Source organism: Malurus melanocephalus, unplaced genomic scaffold (genome assembly GCF_030028575.1).
Source record: "Malurus melanocephalus ecotype Western Australia unplaced genomic scaffold, MMel_1.1 scaffold_57, whole genome shotgun sequence".
NCBI classification, from domain to species: Eukaryota; Metazoa; Chordata; class Aves; order Passeriformes; family Maluridae; genus Malurus; species Malurus melanocephalus.
The window spans coordinates 930,353-953,613 of record NW_026623289.1 but is presented as its reverse complement, the minus strand read 5'-3'; the positions used below and the strand labels follow the sequence as shown (position 1 = coordinate 953,613).

At 39.3% G+C, this 23,261-nt stretch overlaps 1 protein-coding gene across 2 annotated transcripts in view; it reads left to right on the top strand.

Annotated features, from left to right (window-relative positions):
- Positions 1 to 23,261, top strand: part of ASPG (asparaginase) — a 46,509-nt gene that overhangs the window by 9,751 nt on the left and 13,497 nt on the right. The window contains exons 4-13 of one of the 2 annotated variants that reach the window (XM_057365699.1): positions 2,147 to 2,272; positions 3,730 to 3,813; positions 4,879 to 5,005; positions 11,116 to 11,228; positions 12,708 to 12,893; positions 15,807 to 15,920; positions 18,927 to 19,046; positions 20,108 to 20,203; positions 21,054 to 21,217; positions 21,512 to 21,575. In XM_057365699.1, coding sequence (XP_057221682.1) covers positions 2,147 to 2,272; positions 3,730 to 3,813; positions 4,879 to 5,005; positions 11,116 to 11,228; positions 12,708 to 12,893; positions 15,807 to 15,920; positions 18,927 to 19,046; positions 20,108 to 20,203; positions 21,054 to 21,217; positions 21,512 to 21,551 — 1,170 coding nt within the window. In that variant the 3' untranslated portion in view covers positions 21,552 to 21,575. Of the gene's footprint in view, positions 1 to 2,146; positions 2,273 to 3,729; positions 3,814 to 4,878; positions 5,006 to 11,115; positions 11,229 to 12,707; positions 12,894 to 15,806; positions 15,921 to 18,926; positions 19,047 to 20,107; positions 20,204 to 21,053; positions 21,218 to 21,511; positions 21,576 to 23,261 lie in introns of those variants that run through there. The other variant, XM_057365697.1, reaches the window with a different exon arrangement.

Genomic DNA, 23,261 nt, shown 5'->3' with positions numbered 1-23,261 from the left:
CATGGGTAGGTTTCCCACAGTGGAAAACGTTTAAAGCCTAAGATATTTCTGCATATACAGATAAACTCATTACATCCTTCTCTAGAATAAAAAAATCAGCATTTCTGTGCTCCTGTCCCTTGTCTGAACTCAGCTGTGTGCTTTTAAAAAAGCAAAACTGCAAAACACTTCAAATGCTTCACACCAGGAGTTCATACATAGCTGACAGAAATAAATAACTGTGGGGCTAGGAAGATACTGCTCTTTCACTCTATGATAGTGGGCTTTATAGTGTAAATTCCCTTCTTCCACCACACTGTAGCAGTGCATGTGAACAGTTCAATAATGCAGGGAATGATGCTGAAGATTCAGGTAACGGTTGTTCATCTTTAGGTTCTCTAATCTTGAAACCACCAAACTAGGGAGGTTGCTTGTCCTGTCAAAGAAGAGATGGAGCTGGTGTGTACATGGAAAATCTCTAGGAAGGTGCAGGGGTGCAACTGGGCAGAGTCCAGGGCCAAGGGAAGGCAGCAATCCCATGCCTGAACAGGAGACATTTTCTCTTTTTTTCTTATTGGCATATTTTTATTACAAAAAAAAAGTAGTGTTTTTCTTGTACACAGAATGCATGTTCTCTGTATGTCCGGTTTGTGTAATCCAAATGAAGTGCGCTGAGAAGGCAAAAAAAAGAAACCTTTTCAACTCTCCAGTCTGTGTACACACACTGACACTTTGTGTTCATTTTGGACACATGCCTGGCACAGCTGTAACATGCTAATGATTTTCCAAACTAAAGCATTCAAAATGTTTCCGTGGGATATCTCCTTAATTGGCAACCTGATCCTTTACATTATGTAGCTTAAACCAAGCCATGATCTTTTGCATCTAAAAAGGTTCATAAGGCTGAAAATACTTGTGAGTGTACTGATTTAGAGAGGACAGGTGTCTGTTTCTGTGATCTTGGCCCTTCTGGAAGCCTCCTTACCTTGTTGCTGCCTTGGTGAATGGCTACAGCATGGKTTTTGCATCACATTGTAGTTTGGCCTGCAGAAAGACCTTGCAACACTGGCAGTTGTTGCGTTGGCCCAGTTGTAAGAGATAAGCAGAAATGCCCTGAAACTTCCAGTAGGCAGCAACAGGTAGACATGAGTATCGGTGAAGAAATAGCACAAGGACCAGTAGGAACCTACAGATGAGTTTGTAGGTGACCTTATTATCAGGAGGTGACAAGTGTGTGTGCCTAGTGTAACATAAGGAGTGTAATTGAAAAGAAATCTTGTTTAAACCTCCTTTTTCCTCCCCATGCTGGCATTTCATGTATCTTGTTTAGGAGTTCTGTGTAATCCTTTCCATGTTACCAAATTACATCGGTGTCYCTCCCTACATGTTTGCTATGTCCATCATTCTTAAAGTAGCTGAACCAATTCCTTTCTCTTCCAAAAGCCAGCAGGTGACTTTATTCTAAGAGCATGAGCAGTGTGATTCATGGCTTTGTGTTAAAGAAAACCCACCTCCTGTGTACAATTTTATGTAGATTAAAATAATTTAAAAAATCATTTTGATAATGCATGTGCCTGATAGTGTAAGGCCCTTCTCAAAAAACAGCAGGTGAATGTTCATTAATGGACAGGAAGCCTCTTGCTCACGTTTCTGCTATGGAAAGGATGGCTTTCCATCAGAAGAGGGCACTCTKACACTGGTAGTTTGCCTGTCGGCCACACGGATTAAATGGACTTTTTTTCRCCATATATTATGATAGCCGTGGTTTGCCTAATCTGTTCCTGTAAATGATGTAATCCCTGAAGTAAAAGCAGCAACAAGAAATCAGACTATACRACCAATTTGCATATGTTAACATTCCTGTTTAAAGCCATTGCTAAGCTTTTCTTAATTAGCAGTCTTCTGGTTTAAAAATGCTGCATTAATATGTATACATAGTAGAATCCCTTTGACTGTTCCATAATTAGAATTACTGGCTCTAGTGCTTAGTGTCTGATTAACCCTTAATTGTGTTTTAACTGGAAACAGGATAATTTTAGGAGGAATTGTGTGTGCAGTACCCTATAAAGCATTGTGCTGTTGCTGGTGTTAGTGAAAGTAATGCACCGTGCACCTCACCTGCTGGTGCATCACTTTAACAGAGTGAAAACTGTCTCTCCACCTCCAGGAGCACTAYGAGAAGTACGATGGATTTGTGATCCTGCATGGTACCGACACTATGGCATACACAGCTTCAGCCTTGTCCTTCATGTGTGAGAATCTGGGCAAGACTGTTGTTCTGACAGGATCTCAGGTAATACAATTCATTTCAAGCTGAAGCAGGAATCCATATTTTTGGTTTTTACATGCAGAACTTGGTTGTGTCCTGATTATCAGCTTAGCAGTGCAGGGCAGGCCCCTGGCCAGGGTGAATGATCACGGTGTTGATAGAAATGAGTGGGAAATGACAGGCTCACCAGCTGAGGATSTGCCCCATAATTTTATCATTAATGACTTTACAACAAATCAGAGCAGAAGTTCGTTATAGCTGGGGCCAGATGATTCAGAGAAAGATATAAAAGCTTGTCATTGGCCATTGTCTATTAAATAGTTTATATGAGAAGCACTTTTACAGCCTCAGGTGGCCACTGGTTGTTGGCTTTCTTTTCTTTAAAAGCCCTGAAGCTTAATATATTTTACTTCATCGGTTGTTATATCAACTTATGTTACTCATTGTTGCATTCTTTATAATTTTTTACTMAACTTAAAGCATTAGATGCGTTTTTGGTCGTTTCTGTTCCACAAAGCATCTAATATGGTCTGTTTCCTTTCCTCTAAAGACTACATTTATTAATTTTCATTCTCTTACCTGGAGATCAGCCCTTTGCATATTGTCTGAGGGGGAAGGGTTGTCTTACTAGAMTAGCTTGCTTGAGTGTAAAATACAGCTCTAATCACAAAGGAGAGATGAAACATCACATTGAAAAATTCCCCTCCCCAATCTCATAACTTCCCTTTCACATGTGGTCTATTTGAAGTCAAAATACAAAAGTCTAGGAAGGAGTAGGCTCCCACTAGCTGTCTTGACGTGGGGCAGTCTTGTCGTGATACATCACAGTCTCAAGGGTTCTTCTTTTTGGTTTTATTGCTTGGAGATCTATCTGACATGTGATCCAGAAAGGGAGCACGTGGYTTTTCTTTTTATAGTTGCTGAAAGAAGCACTCTCTGTTAATAAAGAGGCYGTCTGAAAAGGCATAGAAATCATCACTCAACAGACTAAATTTCTGTTTTTAATCTTGCCCTTTTCTGTCAGTAGTAACCTGCTGGTTCAGTTTTACCATGCTATGAGGAGAGATGGTGCAAGAGAGCTGTTGTGAAGCCCATACTGACAGTTCTGTATGATCTGGGGATGTTGTTTTTTCACTGTATCATCACTTTTCCTATGCCCAGTCACTTTTAACTATGCCTACTTGCTAGTTTTGATATTTCTCCTGAACCAGTGTTAATATTCTCAATCACATTAGCAAAATCTAAATTAGAAATATTAGTATTTAAGCACTTGGRTGAAAAAATTCTGTTAAGCAGAGCGAGAAATCCTGCCATCTGCTGCAGTCTAAAATGGTTTGGGTGAAGAAGGAAAACTTTTTTTTGTCATAAACCATTGTTACATAAATTATTCATGTATTTGTATTGCATAAGCTGGACTCACTTTTTCTGCTGTGTAGGCTTTGCATAAGGGCCAGGGTGTAATTCCTGTCTCTGCTCTTCAGGTGCCCATTTATGAGCTGCAGAATGACGGCCGAGACAACCTTCTGGGGGCGCTGCTGATGGCTGGGCAGTTCGTGATTCCTGAGGTCTGTTTGCCTGSGAAGATCATCTCAGAGGCTGCATTTCTCCCTCTAGCCAGGACCCATACTTAGATACTCACTAAAAATCCAGTAGGCAGTAAGGAATTGCACTTAAGCAGGAAACATGAATGGATTCCACTGAGATAACAGCGCTTGCATGGCAAAATATGTGCTGTTCTCAYTGTAGTCTATCCCATTTGACCTTACACAATCTAGCAAGACTCTCAAGTCTGAAATTTATGCTGTAGCAGACTTAAAACTGGAGGTTTTCTTGCAAATATGTGGGATCTGAAACACTTGTAAGTCAGTTTTTTAACTGAATGTTACTTTGAAGTTCTGCTGTTACTGTAGAGCTGGTAGGAATGTCTTCTAGCTCTGTTCCTGAAGACTGAAGTTTTGAGGGTGATACATCTAATTAACATGGAGGTACCTCCATAGTCTCAGCACCCTTTGAAAGGTGTTGGTGCTGTGCAGCCCAAAACTCAGAGAGAAAATGGGTCAGGTTACACCTYGTTTTACTTCTGCCATGCTCACAAAGCCAGTTCTTGTAAAACAACAGCTATAGCTGACTGGCCAAGATCTTAATAACTGATAACAGCATTGAGGCATCTCTTTTCCTTCAAGTTGACAAACTTTAATAGACTTGAGAAGGAACACAATTATTTACACATGGTTGCCCTTTTGGAAATTATCCTCATTTTCACCAGGCCTTTTGTTATGTTTTGGACTCTGAATTTATACATTTACTGATGAWTTTATTAAAAAGTTCACAGTTTCTTTCCTCCATCTGTGAAGTGGACTCAGGTAAATTTGCTGTCTCCTAGACTAAGCCTCATGAGAAGATTGTGAAACTAGTTAGCTCTTAACTTGTTTTGTTCTTAAATTCTTAAACCAATGTGTGACAGATGTGCCAACCCTTTTTGAAAGGGTTAGACTTGTAAACATTTACTAGCCTCTGAGTTGCTTTCAAGATTTAGAAAACACTTTATAAAGGATGGACTACAGTATTTATCTACTGCATCTTTTAATTACTGGCTTATTCATAGACCTGTTTCTTTACTTGTCTTGCAGGTGTGCCTGTATTTTTATAATAAACTGTACAGGGGAAAYAGGGTGACTAAGGTGGATGCTGGGAGTTTCAATGCCTTTTCCTCACCTAACCTGCCTCCACTTGCAAATGCTGAGGTTGATATTACAAGTAAGCAACATCATCTCTTAAGCTGTATAATTTATGCCGCATGCAATAGAACTGTAGCTGAAAAGAGCCTGGGCTTATGTAGTTGAAATACTGTTTTTAAAGTCAAATATCTTTGAAAGTCCTGTAGCTTGACTTCATTTTTTCTGCTCTGAATCTGTTTAAATATTACTAAGGCTGAGACTTTTTGAATCTATMTTGAGTATAGATGAGAGCTAGACTGACTTTGACTAGAGATCCAGACTAACCAGTGGGAATGTTGCCCTGGAGTCAGGAAAAAGCTTGCTCCAAAGATAAAATGAGGGAGTTAGGACTGAAAGTACAAAGAGTTTCATCTCATTAATGACCATGCTGGGCTCTGAAATCAGGGAAAAAAGTCATTGCAGAGTTCTTGCAGATTCTCACTTTGATATATGTCATTGTGTAAGATGTTTTACTGGATATTTAGGACCTATCTGAACTGCAAATRCACTGACAACAGCAGACCTAAAATATGTGAAGGTTTTTTTCCCCCCAAACTTAGGCTCCCTGTAGTTTCTATGTGTCTGTTTCTTAAGGAGGGGAAAAACTACAGAACACGTTTTCAAAGTCATTGGATGATTGTTCTTGGATAAATGGCACCCTTTTAGGACAGGGGAGAAGAGAGGCACATCTGGAATTAGCCAAATGAGGAGCTGCCAGAAAACATACAAAAATACAGTTTTAAAAAATATGTGAGCTGCTTTTGGATAGACTAGGTATTAAAAAGGAGTAGAACTTGGTGACAGTCTCCATGATTACAAATTAAAAAAAGGTAGCAGGACGATGTTCCTGAATTCTTCTGCTAAGTGCCATTGGTGGCTGTAGGAGAGCTAGCCCTGTGCCATGCAGTGTGCCATTCTGAATGGATTCTACTGCTGAAGAAAGACATTCTGCAATCTGGAAAAATAAACTTATCCCTTCCACCTAATGAGTGGGAGTCACTGAACAAAGTTTCAGGATCCAAGTGCTGTGTTTGTAGCAGCCGGATACAAACTGAGGAAGCCTGTGAAATACTGTAGTTGTGTGTAAGACATCTCTCAGGTAGAGAGTCTGCCACTGTTGTGTTACTGTGCTGTGTCAAATAGGATGTTTGAAATCAGCTGAAATGCTGCCAGTTGATTGTTGCAGTAAATTGGGAGAATCTTCTTTCTTGGGTTTTTATGAGCTGCATCAAACAGGGTATGAATAAATTCCGTTTACTGACTGATCAATAATGAAATCAAGCTGCAAATTGCATACTGTTTCTCTCTTGGATTTGAATGATCTGTTTCGTGATTCCTTGTCTAGAGTAGAAAAATGAGGAAGTTATTAAGCACTTCCCTTGGCCCWTATTCAGTCCCATTATCTTTTCAGTAAATGCCTCATTGGGATCAGTGGGGATTTCTGATTCAAAAACTGATGGTGTGATAGGCTCTWTTTTTATTTGCTTCAGTTGATTACCCAGTTAGGGTAGCATCATTTATCCAAGATGATGGTGTCACTATTGAAGGATTGTTTCATTTTGAACGAACATAGTTTATAGTTGGGGCAATCTACTGGTGTTGCTTTATTTTGTCTAAAATAATTGTTTGAAACATTGCTGTCTCCTTTGAGTTTGCTTGTACAGTCCTTCTATGAAGCTTTCATGAAGACAAGGAACCACTTGGGCTTTTAAAAACAAACTAAACAAATCTCACATATTTTAGCTTTTTTTTTCCCCCCAAATGACTTTGTATRCTATGTCTTAATCCTTCTGTAGACAGGGCTGACTCTGGCTGATTCAGCATTACAGAGAGCAGCCCGAGGATGCCAGGAGGAGTMGGCCATGTGCAGAAACTCTTCCTCAGGCTCCCTGCTTCTAACAAAGGAATGAAAATTCCAGGGAAGCAGAACAAGGGTGGCAGGATGGAGGAACTGGGGAGGATAGTGGGATCATGGGTTGGTGCTTAGGAAGGAGAAGACAAGTTGTTCACAGCTCAGTAGAGCATATAAAGGTAACAGTCTACTTTAGAGCTGGAGAGGAGAGGGAGAAGCTTAGTCCTCTTCCCTCCCTTACCCTTCCAGCTCTCTTCTTCATTTATGATATCCATTTTTTATCTCGTTCCCTTTTCAGATGAGGTTCCCAGTGGATTTCTAATCCCATAACTGGCTTCATTCTCAGCCAGATCCTTAGCTGTATTAGCAACACCTAAGAGTTGCATTACCCAATTCTAGATGAGCAAGTGTGTCAACTTCCTTATGACTTTTAACTTAGCACAAGAGACTCCTGTAAAAAATGAAAAATTCTAGCCCACTCCTGAGCTGAGTAAGAAGCCCCATGCCAGTGGGAAATACTTTTGAAGCAGAATCAGAAATCTCTGTGTGAAATGGATGGTATAGAAATAATAAAAAAAATTTCTCAAATCTCAAAGCTTATCAAGTAAAAGATCTTACCTTATTTCTCCCATATTTTGAAAACAGGAGAGASAGGGAGAACTATTTGAAATGTGTAAAGATTCTCAGTATATTTTGCAATTGATCACTTTCCTCTATTCTTGATTGTCCTACTGAAGCACACATGAAACTTGCTTTGTTACTGTGGCTGGACTTTCTTCATCACACATGAATGTGACTCCTGGGAGTGGTGCAATGTACAGGACCATACGATGAGAGACAAGCTGTGCAGGGGACAGAGCCCGTGGCACAGCAGCAGAAGGCCCATTTGGGCTCATCTACCCACAGATCTCATTAGAGAGAAGCTATTAGTCACTGGTCAAGTCTGCATCTTGCTTGGTTATTTGTATAGAAAGGCCAGGTCATTTACATATGAAGGTAAATGGCAGCTCTGTTCACTGGAGTGCTTTTGGTCCCCATCCCCACTCCGTTCTAAGTGGGTACCTTGCTTGTTGCAGTAACACCAGTCAATTTAAATATTTGTTCCCAAAGATGGATGTTGATTGTTTTGTAACAAACTGCTAAAAAAGGGTTTGTGCTCATTTGCCTCCTTCAGTTTGCAGCAATAGGTTGGCCTGTGCTCCCCACCCCTCAGCTTGAATTGCTATGAATGCTGGGGCAGCTTATATAATGATAGGGCTTGCCCATGGCCCAGCACAGAGGGATGAGAGGAAAGCACTGCTGTTTGTCTGGAGCTCTGCAATCAAGAAAAGCTGTATTTCTTGTTTGATTTCATAACTCGGAATTCAGTCACCACTCCTAAGGGAGGTGTCGCTCTGAGTTGCTGCTSTCCTGTTATAAGTTGAAACCTGCACTGTGACACAGGCACTGTTTAACAGTGTGTGTGTGTGGAGTTTCTGCTTTCTGATCTGTGCAGAGTTACTTTTGTTTTAAGGCAGGTTGATGCTTTTTTGCACTAAACCAAACACCATATTTTGTGTATATGTATGAATAAAGCTGTATAAGATAAGGATGCAATTTTTTGGCAGTAATTGTAGAGGCTATAGTGTTCAGTATGGAGGGGGAGGTTGGAAATATCAGACTATTGTTTATGTGATTGTTTGGTTTGGAAGAGTAAACAGAAGGCTTTAATATCTTGAATAGATATTAAGTCTGTTCAAGTCTCCTTGAACAGAGCAATCTATCCCAAGCCATGATRGGTGCAGTATGTAAATAGCCATTACTTCTTTATTTTATGTACATCACTTTAAAAACGTTCTTTTCTGCTGGGCCACACCAACAGCTGGCTTGTGTTTGTTCCTTACTTTTGTAAGTACAATTCGTTGTGCTGTATCTGTTAAACTCTTCACAAGCCCCGGCCACCCAAGTTAGAGCAAGTTACTGTTTTCTGTGCTGTGCCAAAACGGAGCATCCCTAATTAATCAGTCTTATCCATAAGATAAAAACTGTTGTAAACACCAATAGATGCAGCCTTTTGTACTTCACTTGTTTGTATATGAGTTTTTACTTAAGAGCTGTTAGTGATTCTTAWGTTTCTGGAGTTTTTTAACTTACCAAAAAGAAGGAGATTACTGTGTGATATGACAGAGCAAGACAACTGGTTTATTCAGTACAATGAAGGTGCTTGAACTTAGTTATGTGACATAAATATTGTTACTTTTTGGATATAAACTATGAAATAGAGGATGCAAAGGGTGTGTTCTAATTTTTTTTCCCCTGCGTGGTGTCCTGCCTCACAACAGTTCTGAGTAAATCTGAGATGAAGTCAGGTTTAAATATATATTTGTTTGTCTTTGGCTCTTGCATCACATTTGCCTTTTGTTCTGCCTTTTAGACTTGTTTGGCAAATGGAAWACTGACATCTGTGGAGTCTGCAGCACCAAACACGTTATGTAGGCTGATGAGGTTCATGACCAAGTGAATGTTAACGCAGGGGCAGGGCAATCTTTATCTTTTTTTTTTTTTAATATAATTTGGAATTACATCACTATACTATTTCTGCATGCATTAAATTTATCTTGGAGATGGTATGTTATTTGGTAGAGCGTACTCCAAGAGTACAGGTATAGGCCTGGTGCAGGTCTGACTTCTGAACTTGTCCTCTGATCTCTTTCCTTGGTCTTCTGCTTTTGGCAGTGTCTTGGTGCTCCATGCCAAGGCAGGTTTCCTCAGTTCATTCAAGTTGGTTGCAGGCATCAGGGATGCTCACAGTTGCCAAACGTAGTAGAATGCATTTGTGAAGATTTGGCAGGGACTCCTACCTTATGGAGGATAAAAGGAAAGCAAGCTGTGATACAATTTTATTGCCATCTTTTCTTATAGAGGAGGCCGTTTTTAAAGAGTTAACCTGTTTTTAGAAGGCTGAGATTTATTGCTTAACACTGCTGCTTCTTAAAGCACAGTGCTCATGATWGAATGTGGTTAGCCAGGCCCATGAACCTCATGCAGAACAGATGCACAGGCTCTGCACTTACCTGAGTCCCTCATGCAGGTCTCCAGCTGGCTCTGGAAGGCTCAGGGAGGCCTTTGAGAACTATTTGGATAACTACTAAGTCCAGCCAGGTGCTTTCAGAATCGTGCTGGGCAGCTTATCAGAAAGAAGGAAGCTGTACAAATGGTTCATATTTCCATTYTCCCAATCCCAGGGCAGTAGAAATCCATTTGCTGAAGTGTGACTGGTTGGACAAAAAWCTGCCAAGCCAACTGCTTGTGACCTGTTTGATGGTCATTTTTGCCGTTTGATACGGCATTTTTTAGAGAGAGCAGAGGCTTGCTGACAGGGAAGAAAAGTTCAAATAGTCTTATCAGAGACTGCTGTATTCTGTCCTGACTTAATGGAATGTAGTTTTTAGTATCTCTGATAATGTGGCAGTGGAGCAGGCTTCAATGGAGGTTTTTAAATGTACTCTTGATTTTTTTTCCTTTTTTTTATTTTTTCAAGTGGCTGTCTGCTGATTGCAAGAAATTGCAACAGTAATTGGTGTGAGTAACTCTCTGCATGGCTGAGAGCAACTTGGTATTATGCATGCAGATCTTTCATCTGTCTTGCTGCTTTGGAGTTTCTCCAAAATCTCAAAAGCTTAACTCATGGGGAAGCAGGCAGCTTTACAGCATGGTCTATTTTCATGGAGACACGACACTTCTGAGCTGTTGGCTGCTGTTTGTTAAAACTCTTCCACTGCCTTGTAGGAGCCATCAGCGCTACCAGTGCTGCGCTCCTACACTGAAGTAATAAAATTTTGAAATCAATAATGCATGACTTGGCTCCTAATAATGCAACACAAATAAACTATTAGTTAAACAGCTGGCTTCTGGCTCTAAATGTATAATTGGAGTTAATTGAATCCTTGCTATTTTATTTAATCTTTAATAACTACCTAACAAACTCTGGAGGTGATTAGCAGCARCAGTAACTGCATTTGTCATCTCTTACATCTGAGAAGATCTGTTTCCTAAACATGAATCCAGGGTTGTATCAGGCCAACTATATAACAATGAAGTTCAGGTCAGTGTATGACAAACAAATATTTCACCTATGCCAGACCAGTTGATAATTCTTCTGTCTTAAATAGGCCTTTATTTCCTGTTTAAAAAGTACATTGTCTTTCATGAATCCCCTAACTAAGAATCATTTTAAAAGCAGAGTTGTAAGCATGAAGTACAAGTGTGCTTGATACTACATCTTAATATTAAATTAAAAAGGTCATTTCTTTTAATAGTAAACTGGGAAACRGTTTGGAGACCCAATACCAAAAAGAAATTTCGAGTTCACACCAATATGAACAGGAATGTTGGACTTCTGCGGATCTTCCCAGGAATCACTGCTGCTGCTGTAAGTGTCACCACTTCATTTAGAAATGGGTGAAGTGATGCTCAAATACTCAAATAAAMTGCATTGTYTGGAGCAGTGGTTGAGGTTTTGGAGGGAAGGGAAAGGATCTGTCTTCTCCTGATAAGCATTTTTTAAAAATATTCAGAGGCTATTTTCAAATGCCATAAACGATTGATAAAAGCTTTTCAAATATCTTTTGCATAAACTGCCTGGGCTCTGAAACTTACAATTAATTTCTTATCAGGGCTCATAAATAGGTCAAGTGTGGTTTTCTAGACAGGTGCAAGCTACAGTGTACARTGACTAGGGAAATACTCTCCTGCTGCACATTGAGGCATATTAATAGATACCTTGTCAAAGAATAGGCAGTGTGRTGGGTACAGTGTGATTATTTCTACAACTCATGCTTCTTTTTTAAGGTTTATTTTGTCTCACACTGATGGTTAACATGACCCTTAGTATTCTGCAGAGCTGAAAATGAAAGGTGGGATTTTGCTGCTGAAAATGAGAAGTGGGATTTTTTTKCCTTTAGAAATTATTTTGCAGACTGTGATTTTAGATAAATTAGTCTTTAAATTTTTGTCKAATATTAGTTCCATTAATTTGACAGGTCTTTTGTGGCTCTTGCCATCTTAAATTGAATCCAGTCATTTATGCAGCACTCCTCAATTATATCACCATTTTTTAGGTGAATATGAACAGATGGAAAGACAGAGGGGTGGTATATTTGCAATAAAACTCCGACTGCATAGTTAGCCTCATGGGGGTTTACAGTGTATTGCATTTAGCATATGTGATCAGCAAGGAAATGTCCAGGTTGTTTAAAATGCATCTTTTTAGGAGAGAACTTTGCTAGGCATTCTCTTGTAATGAGACACAATATCTACTTCAGTATCAAGTGGCCCAGAATATATTAATGCCTCTGAGTTAAATCAATTTGGTTTTGGGTTAAAAAACTTCAGGCTTCATTAGAATGTTCTTTCCTGCGAGGTGAAACACTCTCTCTCTTAGACAGACATTCGTTAACAAAACTCTCTGCTAAAGCARAAAAATCTTGGCAGGGGTGTGGAGTTCTAATCTCATTAAGTAAGTCAACATTTATTTCATAAGTGTAAATGTACCTTTTTGTTGCACCGAACAGTGGTGCAACAGTACAGGCTGTTAGTGGCACTTGAACAACAGCATCCTTTTCCACATCAGGTAATGCCTGAACAAAACAGTTTATTTTGAAATAYAACCCTCTAGGAATTTTAAAGGAAGTCAGAGAAGGAAGGTAGCATTTTTTAAAGCTTATTCTACAGTCTCAGTTACTGCAAATGGGAAGCACAGATGAGTGTGAGAAGATGATGGTAATGCATGAGATCCTGTACAAATATAACAGGAATAGACCATTTTAAAAAATGCTATGCCATACATAAAAATTTTAAGGATTGCCTAAATGTACCTTTTGTTTCTCTTCCCTGTCTTGTTTTTAAACAGGTAAAAGCCTTTCTTCAGCCTCCAATTGAGGGCATTGTACTCGAAACTTATGGAAGTGGCAATGCCCCAGATAAGAGAGAAGATTTGCTGGAAGAACTGAGGAAAGCAGCTGAACGCCAAGTGGTGATTCTGAACTGCACCCAGTGCTTACGTGGGTCTGTTAAAACCGTCTATGCAACAGGGCAGGTGAGGGRTGTGCAACCACTTCATTCTCCACTGCTGTGTAAAAGAAATAYCCTACTGATACAATTTGATTGTAAACTTCCAGTAGCCCCAGTGTATTAAACTGGGTTTATGAACTGTAAAGTTGTTGCTCATAAAATAACTACATCTGAGAAATCATAATCTGAAAGCATTTAAATATGTATCTACAAACTAGTATGGTCGAAACAGTGAGCTCAAATCCCAAATCARTGACTGCTCACTCCTGGCATGTGCAGTACTCCAGGATTCTTTGCATTTGATCTGTAGTATATCTCTCAGAGGGGTTCCACTGAGCTATCTTAGGGGTCAGATGATCAAATAAAGTCATATTTGATAGGATAATAGTTGCTTAGTTACAATATAGGAGCATGAAGAAAGCCTGTAGATGGAAGAATATTCCAAATCCCAGTTCTTTATTTGACTGGAAGTACAACTGAATTCAGGGCGAGATTGGAGAACAGTATCTAAGGAATTGTCTGTATTGAAGAGTGGAAATCAGTTTAGTTTAACCCGTGAGGTTTGGCTTAAAGCAGATTTTGTGTACACACTGTTAATATTCCAGGACATTTTATGGTGAGTTTCTCAATTGTGTACCAAAACACAACATCACTGGGACTAATAAGAAAGAGCCCAAAGCCATTTRAGAGTATATGCTGCATGTATTAGTGTGAGGGAAGCTGGTTTAACTGGCCTTTGGAAAAGGACCATCCATTAAATAGCCAAGAAGCACTACCAGAGGGTGACTCATCCCACTGCTTTGGACACCTMATTTTTTTGGAGCAACCACCCGTCTGGCAGAGCCAGCCTCTCTTTGACTGCATGGCAAATCTAAATACTCTGGTCTGGTGCTGAAACCTGCCTCTTTTAGTTTGGGTTTGTCACAGCTTTAGATAATATTTGCATKATGTCTGTTCTGAGGAGAAAGAAAAGGACATTCTAAGAGTTTCTTTCTATCTCCTTAGTATCCAAACTTAGTATTTTCTGATATGGGCAATTATTTGGATGTTAGTAAAACTTTTGCATAACTTATTGCAAATGTTGTGAGAATTAGTGCCTTTTGCAAAGGTCCCATGCTCTGTAGCAAATAGTGTAGGAATATGTGGATTATACAGAACAGCTCACTTGGAAGGAAGAAAGCAGTTAGGTCAAAAAAAGACACCAAATTTGTAATTGAAAAATAACRTGAAAATGAAGCCTAGGTTTTGTGGGGTTGTCTGCTTGAAATGAACTGCTAAAGTGTATGGAAAAAAGAAAAAAACCCTTTCCTATGCTCTGTCCAAGCAGACATCTGAAATGGCTTTTTGCACTCTGATCCAGACTGTTGATATGCTGCATTGAAAGATTCTGCTCAGGTCTCACTGGACCACTTTAAGGCTATGTGGAAATGTGTTCCATTCTGGCTTCCATTCTTTTATATGGAGTTTGTACTATGTTGCTTCAGCTTAAGTTATTGGAGGCTGCCCTGTTTTTGTGGCATATTTTGAGAACACTGAACAAGCCAAGTCCTACAAACTTCATTCTTATKCTTTCTTCTCCTTTTCATGAGGAACTACTCAGTGGAGGAAATAYCATGAGTGAATGCTGTAAAGTTGCTGTAATGTTAATTTTACTTTGATTTTTCTTTGAATGAAATATTTCAAAGGTCTTTGCACATGGTTGGGCCAGTTTATACTCATTCGAACTAGTCAGGTAAGTCAGCTGAGTCCCTGGCTTTGCTTGAAGTGTTTGTTTTAATTAACTGAATGTCTGGCCTCTGATCCATCTACACAGTAGAAACTTATAATTGAGGGGACTTTATGTATAGGAAGGAAGCTGGGAAATCCATTCCTCCTCCTCCTCTTTATCAAGCCCACTGAAAAGGCCGTAACTGTTCTTTAGTTAGCTCTGCAGTACAGAAAGTATTTCTCATCTTCTCTGTATATATTTTCYTAAGGGACTTTAAAAAATGTTACTCTGGGTCTCTCAGGAGTGGTTAATGAGCTAATCAAGGCTTTGTATCTTGCTGAAAATGTTAGTTAAGCTGCAACAACTTTTGAAGATGAAGTTTATATACAAGTTATTTAATAGTAAAATGCAATGCAAAGAACCTAGTTTGAGATGCTTAACTGTGAGKCATCACTTTATGGTAAGAGGACAGTCTGTGATTTGCCCAGGTAGAGTTTAGTGACCAGAGATTTCAGATCTCTTTGCCTTTGCTGTCTTGTGCACTTATGAGGCTTGTTGACCATAGCAAAAATCCTTCTTCTTTTTGCTTTTGTTCAGACAGTTTATTGTTTTTAGCTACCAGGAAGATAAGTTAAAAAGGTCATCTTTTTCAGTTGTTCTTGTCAGAACTGTGTAAATTACATATTTTAGTTGTATCTTCTAAATCATACACTGCTAGCACAGCCTGAAAGGATCTGAAAGCACTCCTGCTGTGAGCACACTGTAGTGCTGGAATTCATCCAAAGCAATGCCCCATAAAAGAATGGTAAATATGTCTGTGTGAGAACAGCCTACTTGGCAGTGTTCAAAATGCCACTGGGTTAAAACAGAGTAACTGCAGCTTTTCAATAAAGGGAATCTGACAACTCTGCAGATAGYTGATACGGACCTATAACCTTTCCCTTGTAGCATAGTAAGCGACCGTGGCAAGCATTTGGTGGAATTCTTCAGTGTTATTGCATGAAAAGGAATTTAAAGTAAAAGTCATTTCTAGTCTGATTGCTCTAGTATTTGCTTGGTATTTGATAACTAAAAGTACAAAAATTACAGTGGCAGTAGGAGGAGCAAGAGAGTGGAGGCTTGGCTGCATGTTGTATTGTGTGTAGCTACTCACCTTTCAAACACCTTTTCTGTATGTGCAGGTATTTCTGAATGCTATACTAATTAGAATCATTATTCCTTTTTATTCAGACTCTTGCTGATGCTGGAGTAATTCCTGGAGGTGATATGACACCAGAGGCAGCCCTAACTAAACTGTCATACACGCTCAGCAAGAGAAACCTTAGCTGGGAGGAGAAGAGGCAGGTAAATATTTCAGTGTGACCTTGAAAGACTTTAAGTTTCTCATTTGCTGTACTAACTTCTACTTAGCTTCATACCTTAAGCTCCTCTCTTGCATTTAAAAGCAATTGGTTCCAGGACCACAATGCAAGCACCCCATGTTGGTTTTTTTCTTACGGAAAATAGTGTTAAGCAATCAAATGTATGAAGATTGGTAGAGAAAAGAGTTCTCTACGTAAGTCAGGTGAAGACCATGACTGAGCCATAAAAATGCCATCTTTAAATGGTAGTAGTCTAGCTTGGACACTTCTGTACTGAAAACTCTATGTGGAAATTCTTATGGGAGACAGAATCCCAATYCTACTGAAGTCAGCAAAGATCTTGTCACTGATCTTAATGTGGTGAAGATTTCCTCCCAGACTCATTCACACAAGGCTGATTCTGAAAATAGATAYTGCCTAAAGCCTCTTCCTTTACAGTGTTACTCATAACAGTATTAGATTTTATTTCTCTAAGAGRAGGTACATTTTATAATACTTAAAATGTAAAGGATTATTTTAAAACCAGTTGTAACTGCTTTTAAAATCAGAACCCCTTTAACAATGTTCTTAGTGTTCATTGGTTGCTTATGCAAGGCTTTTTTTCCTGCAAGTTACATAGCTGTTGATCATGTTCCTTTTATAAAATGAACATACAGCTATGAATTAAATAAGGGAGCAGCAGTCTGCAGGAATGCATGAATTTCTGTGCTTATATGTAGTGAAATCCTAATCCTGACACTTTGGGAGATGACATCATGATGAGTCATTCTCCAGACTTAACACTGTAGGCACACRTGTCTCTCATGATGGTGCTTTGGTTTTATTAAAACTGAAACAAACCTCGTAATTATTTCATGCTCCACATCTTCCAAACAGTAGCAGCTCTTGAGACAAACATTTTTGGATACCTGTGATCCTAAGTGTAGTGGCTGGAAGTACCACTTTCCGTGCTTAGACACAGTTGCAACGTCTGAGCTTGCAGTTGTTGGCTAAACTGGCTCTGAGAAATGGGAGGAGGAGGAGCTGTGTGTGTCTTTGGTGAGGATGCCCAGAGCATGCTCTGTGCAAGAACGTGCCTGGCAGGCGACACAGCGCTGTGAGGAGCAGGAGTATTGGATGTGTTTGTGCTTTTGCACTTTAGAAATCCCAGCTCTTCACTGCTACCCCTTTGGCACACTCACTGACCCTGGAATATACACGAATGAGCTTGTTTGGTTTTTTCAATGCAGAACTTTAATCTTCTTGCACAGAGGATTATTTGACCTGGGATAGGTGAAGCCTTCCCAGCTGGCTTCTTGCCTGGGTATGTGAGTTAAAACTTARTTTGAGATCCAGTTTACTGAGGTGAGATAGCTGACTTACTCAGGYGATGATTTGATTTCTTTGTTACAAAGAAATTCCGCATTTTCATGTGCTGTTCTTTGGATTGTGCTACACAGTTTTTGCATGGTGATGTGCTGGATCTCCTTTATATGGTTTGAAAAACAAAATAACTTTTGCAATTTCTCTGAGTTATGCAGGATTGGTTTCCTCATTTGACTCATTGTACAGACCCACAAACAATTGTGTTGGCACAACTAAGGGAGCAGCAGCATGCTGCACTGCCTGGGCAGGAATGAGTTATAGAGACCAGGAAAAGAAGAAAGCCTGGAAATATGTTGTCTGTGGCAATATCTTCAGCTAAACATATCACCAAACAATAGTCTCCCAAGAGACAGAAGCTCTCCTGAAGCCGAAGTGGTTATTTTAGGATTCTCTTTCAACACAAAGAGCAAGGAATGTGCCCCCAGACACATACAAATGTCTGAAGAGCTGGTAGGACTGAATAAGGCTCTGCTCTGGGTGCATTTAGCACAGGTGCCAATTGCTAAGGTTACCTGTGTAAAGCAATGATCTCAACCTGTCAAATTCTAAAAGTGTGCCAAAGCAGTCGGTATCCTCTAAGTTACATGTATATGGGACTCTTCCAGCAGACAGCTATGGTGTTGTCAGCTCTTGGAGGTTTTTTTTTTTTTAAATAAAGGGCATGCCTAGGCATAAGTAAACCTGGGGCATTCCTCCTGCCAACATCACATCTGTTTCTTGCAGACTTTCACAATCCTGCTTTTTAAAATTCTAATTGAAATAACTGTGTGCTTTATAGCTGCATCAGCAACCTTTTGTGAAAGAGTGCCAGTATGTAAAATTGTCAGAACCGAGGGAACTAGTAGCTTTTTGTTGATGACTGGCTTCTATCTGTGTTCTCCCAAGTTTCCCAGAATCTGTGTTTTAGACTATTTTMATTTCTTTATTGTCCTAATCAAGTACTTTGTACACATGAATTGGCTGACCTTTTTACATTTTCATGTTTTTTTCCCAGTTATATTGCATGCACCCATCCTACAAACCGTTACATGCCTGTTTGGATACTGAATGACTAGTACTACTGTAGATTTTCTGCATTCAAGGCTGGATCTATATCCAAATTTTAACAAAATGAGGGCTGATGGAGCTGTTTGAAAAACCCATGGAAACACGTGACTGTCTACAGGCAGCACTGGGCTTTGTTTTGAGGTCTATATACAGAGTCTGTGTAGGAGTCCTGAGGTTTGTGAATGCTGGCAAAAGGCAGCATTTCAGAATTTTCTGGTCTTAAGCCTCGCTCTCTGCTCATTACTCATTATCTTTGTGTTTTAAGTAGGCTGCAGCTTACCCCACTAGGGAACTTTTGTCTGCCTATTCAAAAAATTGGGGTGTTTTGTTATGTGCTTATTTTGGTTTCTTTGCTTTGGAAGAAAGTTTTGTTTGCTTGTCTCTCTCCCTCCTTTGTCTTTTTAAACGTGCAGTCTTCATGGGACAGTAACTATTTCTTTAATCTTTTGTCTGCATTCAATTAGTTTCCATAATTCCTCCAAAGAATTTTCTAATTTGATTCTAAGTTTTTTTTTTTTATTAGACTACCACCATATTTTTCCTCTGCTAACAAAGGGTCTGATTGCTTGCTTTTCAGATGCTGAGTGAGAATCTAAGGGGAGAAATGACTGTTGTACCCACAGGAGCCAAGATCTCTTTGAGAGATAGCAAGTTTATTCAAGTGATTGCCAAATCTCTAAGTATCAGCAGCAAGGAGGTATATACTTAAATACTTAAAATTAATATCATGTAAAGCTGTAAACCAAGTTAAATGAGCCTAGACAAAAGATGAGCAGCAAAGCTGAAAGAAAATCGGAATTTTGTGTTAGGGAGAAAGGACACAATGACAGTCATATAACTGTTTCTAATTAGAAACATATTCACTTTTTTCCCCCTTTTTGTAGCCCCATCTTGGGTTTATTTTCTTGGCTGACTGGTTGCAGTAACAAGCCTGAGACAGATGCTGTAATTCTGGGTATCAATGATGTGAAGATGTGCTTTATATTTTTGTGGTCAAATATATTGAGAGTTTGGAGCAATCCAAATAATAATAGGTAAAAAAATTGCTYAATTGTACATGTTGATGGAAGCATGCCATGGAAGGTTAATACTAGGGAAACATTACACAAGTGTAATTTGTGGTGTTTAGTATTAGTCCCTTCCAATTAGAAAATAGATAAATATAAGTTAGATAATGAAAGACTGGTTGTACAAATATTCAYTTTTCTCTTGACTTGGTTTCAGGGAAGATGGGGCTTTTATTAACTAAAGAATACTGAATGTATGGTTCTCCTTCAGTAAGCATGAGAAAAGGGAGAATATTCAGGGRGTCTAGGAGGCTTGTCAGGGTAGGTTTGGAAGAACAGGTTACACAAGTATCTGAGAAATCATATTAATAAAATTGATCCAAGCTTGAGGATAATGGACTATATGGTCTTTTCCAACTCCCACCAGCACTGTTTCTCTTACTGTACTGATGTGTAGCTGTGGCAGTACAGACATGGCAATTTGTGTGYGCACCTTAAATGGTTTATAAAGATATCAGGTACTTGTAGTGTTGCCAGGGAGGAATATAAATCTTACAGATGTGAGACCGACAAATGTAAAATAAACATGAGACTTCTTTCCTTCCAAGAACTAAATGCTACCATTTCTAAATATCCAAATGACTAATTTGGAAACTTGACATGACAGCAAGGGCAGTGTTTCTATGACTTGGGTGTCAATCATATTAAGGATGTGGCTGATATTAAATGTTTAATTTTATTTATTTCTCAGGAGTTAGAAGCTGTACGAGATGCATTAATTCCACCTTTGGCTTGTGCTGCAGCTAAACTGGGTGACATAGGTGCACTGAGAGCCATAGCAGAAATGGTAATGTAAAATGARCAGTGTGTACAAAACATTAATTTTTAAATAGAGCTGTAATTGATAGTAGGAAGCCATGCTCATGGAAAGTGACAACCTAAGTTTTAGAGCCAAGGTGCTATGACTGTTACAAGTGATTTCTAGACTTCTTGGTCTTTGCTTTTCAGAGCTCATATGTTCTTTTCCCTCCCTGGTTTTCAGCTKTTTACATTTTCTTTTGAACTGTGAAAATACAGTTAGATTAAAATGCAAGTTCTTATCTGCCAGCTTTGGAACATTTTAAAATGATTTGTGCTGCTTTCTTTTCCCTTAACTTTCTTTATGCATATTCATAGTATCCACCTTTTGGATGTAAATCTGTCAGGATTAAAAAACCTTGAAAATTATATTTAAGCAAAACACAGTGCAGTGCTAATTCAGGATTTCTGACTCGCCATAGCTTTGGTTATACCTGAAGAAGAAACAGGCATATCCCTGATCCCTGTCATCTCTTTTTTTTATTAATTTTTTTTTTTTTTACCCTCTTTGCCTTGGTAAACCTACTATTGGGACTTTGGTAATGGGCCTCAAGAAAGGAGAAATATATCTTGAAAGTAAGAATGAACTAAGACAAGAAAAATTAGCAGTCTATGGGCACAAAGCTGCTGTATGGTGTGCTGTAATAAAGAGCATATCTCAGCAGGAAACATGCAGAAGGTGGAATAAATAYCTTTATTAGCACTAAAACAATGCTGTAAGATAAATTTTAAGTTTGACAGGCTTAACAATCTGGTGGCAGAATTAAAATGTGTTGTGTGCATCCACTGTGTGACGYTTGCAACCATTACCTTTTTGTGAAGGATATGTCCTTTTGTAGGGTGGAAACCTGAGCTGTGGAGACTACGACGGCCGAACCCCACTCCACATTGCAGCCTCTGARGGACATCTGCCCTTGGTTGAGTATTTGTTGACGTCTGGTGCGACTGTTTATGCCAGAGACAGATATGGAGCTACCCCACTGATGAATGCAATCAAGTTCAGGTAACAATTTATGTACCGCTCTATATAAAGTTTATAAACATTCTGTTAGTGGGTTTCAGGTCCATCCCTCTGTTCTGATCTTGTCTCAGCAGTCATGTGTAAGTGACAGCAGGTAAAATAGCACATATCATATTTATTTTGAAGGATGTGACTAGCCTAAATGAAAAGATTTTTTAAAATAATGTGGAATGAAAGCAAACAACTTGATATGCAGAATTTTAGCATAAGATAATTATTGCTGTCCTCTTGCCAAGACTTTGTCCATAATTCAGGGCTTCACTCTTTATTCTGAAGCTTCCTTATAAAACAGAGCCAAACTGATCACTCCTTTTGACTGTCAGAAGTGAGAGTGCAGGACCATGGGCTGTCTGTTTTCTTTGTGCCTTTGCCTTTCTCATCAAGACCAGRCTGTTTCAATTGGCACAAAATATACCGGTAGGTTGACATGTTTTAATCTTCCCCTTCCACCAGTACTTTCCTGAGTCTCTTGCTGGATGACTGGTTTTTTGATTTTTCCCTTCCACCCACTCAAAAGGGATGGTTGCATGGCTCTGCCTGCTTTGTGGATTTCCTCTTCCTGCTGCTTTGAATGTCAGCAGTTTTTAAATGGTAGTCATGGACCTGCACATTTCTGGTCTCTTCCATGTTGTGTAGTCCTAAGGAATGGCCATAGCATAGGTTATAAAAGTTATCAGTAATAAGAATTTAATTTTCTAACATTTAGTTTGTATAGCCTGGGGATTCATGTAGCCATTGGTCTTCCAGCGTGTTAAAAGCTGCACACCATAATCTCTCCTCTTTGATCCACTTTCAGCTCCTTATCTCATATTCAGTCTGTATCGTGGCAGGAGAAAAGACTTTTTTTCTGTAAAGGAGCTTGGAGGGATTGAATTTTCATGGTCTTTGTGGATGAATGTCTCCAAATATTCCTGCAGCTTTCTAATGTTGACAGGTTCACCTGGTCTGTCAAGCTGGAGTTACCTCCCTGGGAGGTCTGACAGTCCTGGATTTCCATGGGCTGCAGAAATAACTTGAAGGCTTCTTCTGTCTCAAAGACCAGATGCAGAAAACTCACAGGGCTCTGTTACTGTGTGCCCTGGAGTCCTGCRTGGCTGCGCTGTGCTATTGCCATTCCTTTTGCATGGTCCCCGATGGCTTTTGGCTGTTGCTTTGCCTTATGAATATATAAGCTCTCCAGTCTTAAAGCAAAAACAAGCCCAACAGCAAATCAAACAAATAACCTGAGAGTTGAAYAGAGGTGGCTCTGGTCCAATGTGAGAAAATGCTAAAGCATTAGATACTATTAGATGTTCCTGCAAATCAGGCACCTACTTTTTTTACCGCACCCATCTACCGCCTGAGGAATTTCACATGAGCTTGTTGTTTGGATTCCTTAGCATTGCCACTCCTATATTAGACTCCTACTATGACTCTTAAGCTCTTTAAAACTGCACACCCATTTTGATGCAGGCAATTGTAAAAGGAAACTGCACCATAACCATTTTCAGTTTCTCTTTTTGTTTCTACTGTTGGAATGAGAGGAAGAGTTGACTTACAACTAATCTCATAAATGTGTATTTATGATCTGCTGTGTATTCACACTGCATTTCACACTGGTAAGCATATAAAGGAGAATGTGAAAGAGCAGACAGCTGTATATGTGTGTAATTAGATACCCACTAAAAAGATTTCTGCTACAGAAGTATTTAAATTCTATTTATTAAACACTTGCAAGCTGAAAGAGATTATCCTGATAGAAAGTGGCAGAGAGGGAAGGGGTGGGGGGGAAGTGATTATAATGAGTAGTCAGTGCTTTAAACTGTTTAATATTGTAACTTTCTCAATTTTACTGAACATTGCATCAGCTTAATCCCACTTTCTGAGAATTAATATTTGTGTAATTGGCATTTAAGTGCAATACAGTAGCCACTCATCTTAAAAATAGCTTTCTTCCAGTCTTTTATGTTACATTTCTCGGTGGCTTGCCTTTTAACCAGCATGCAAAACTGGTTAATGACGACTGATTTCTCACTTCCATTTAATA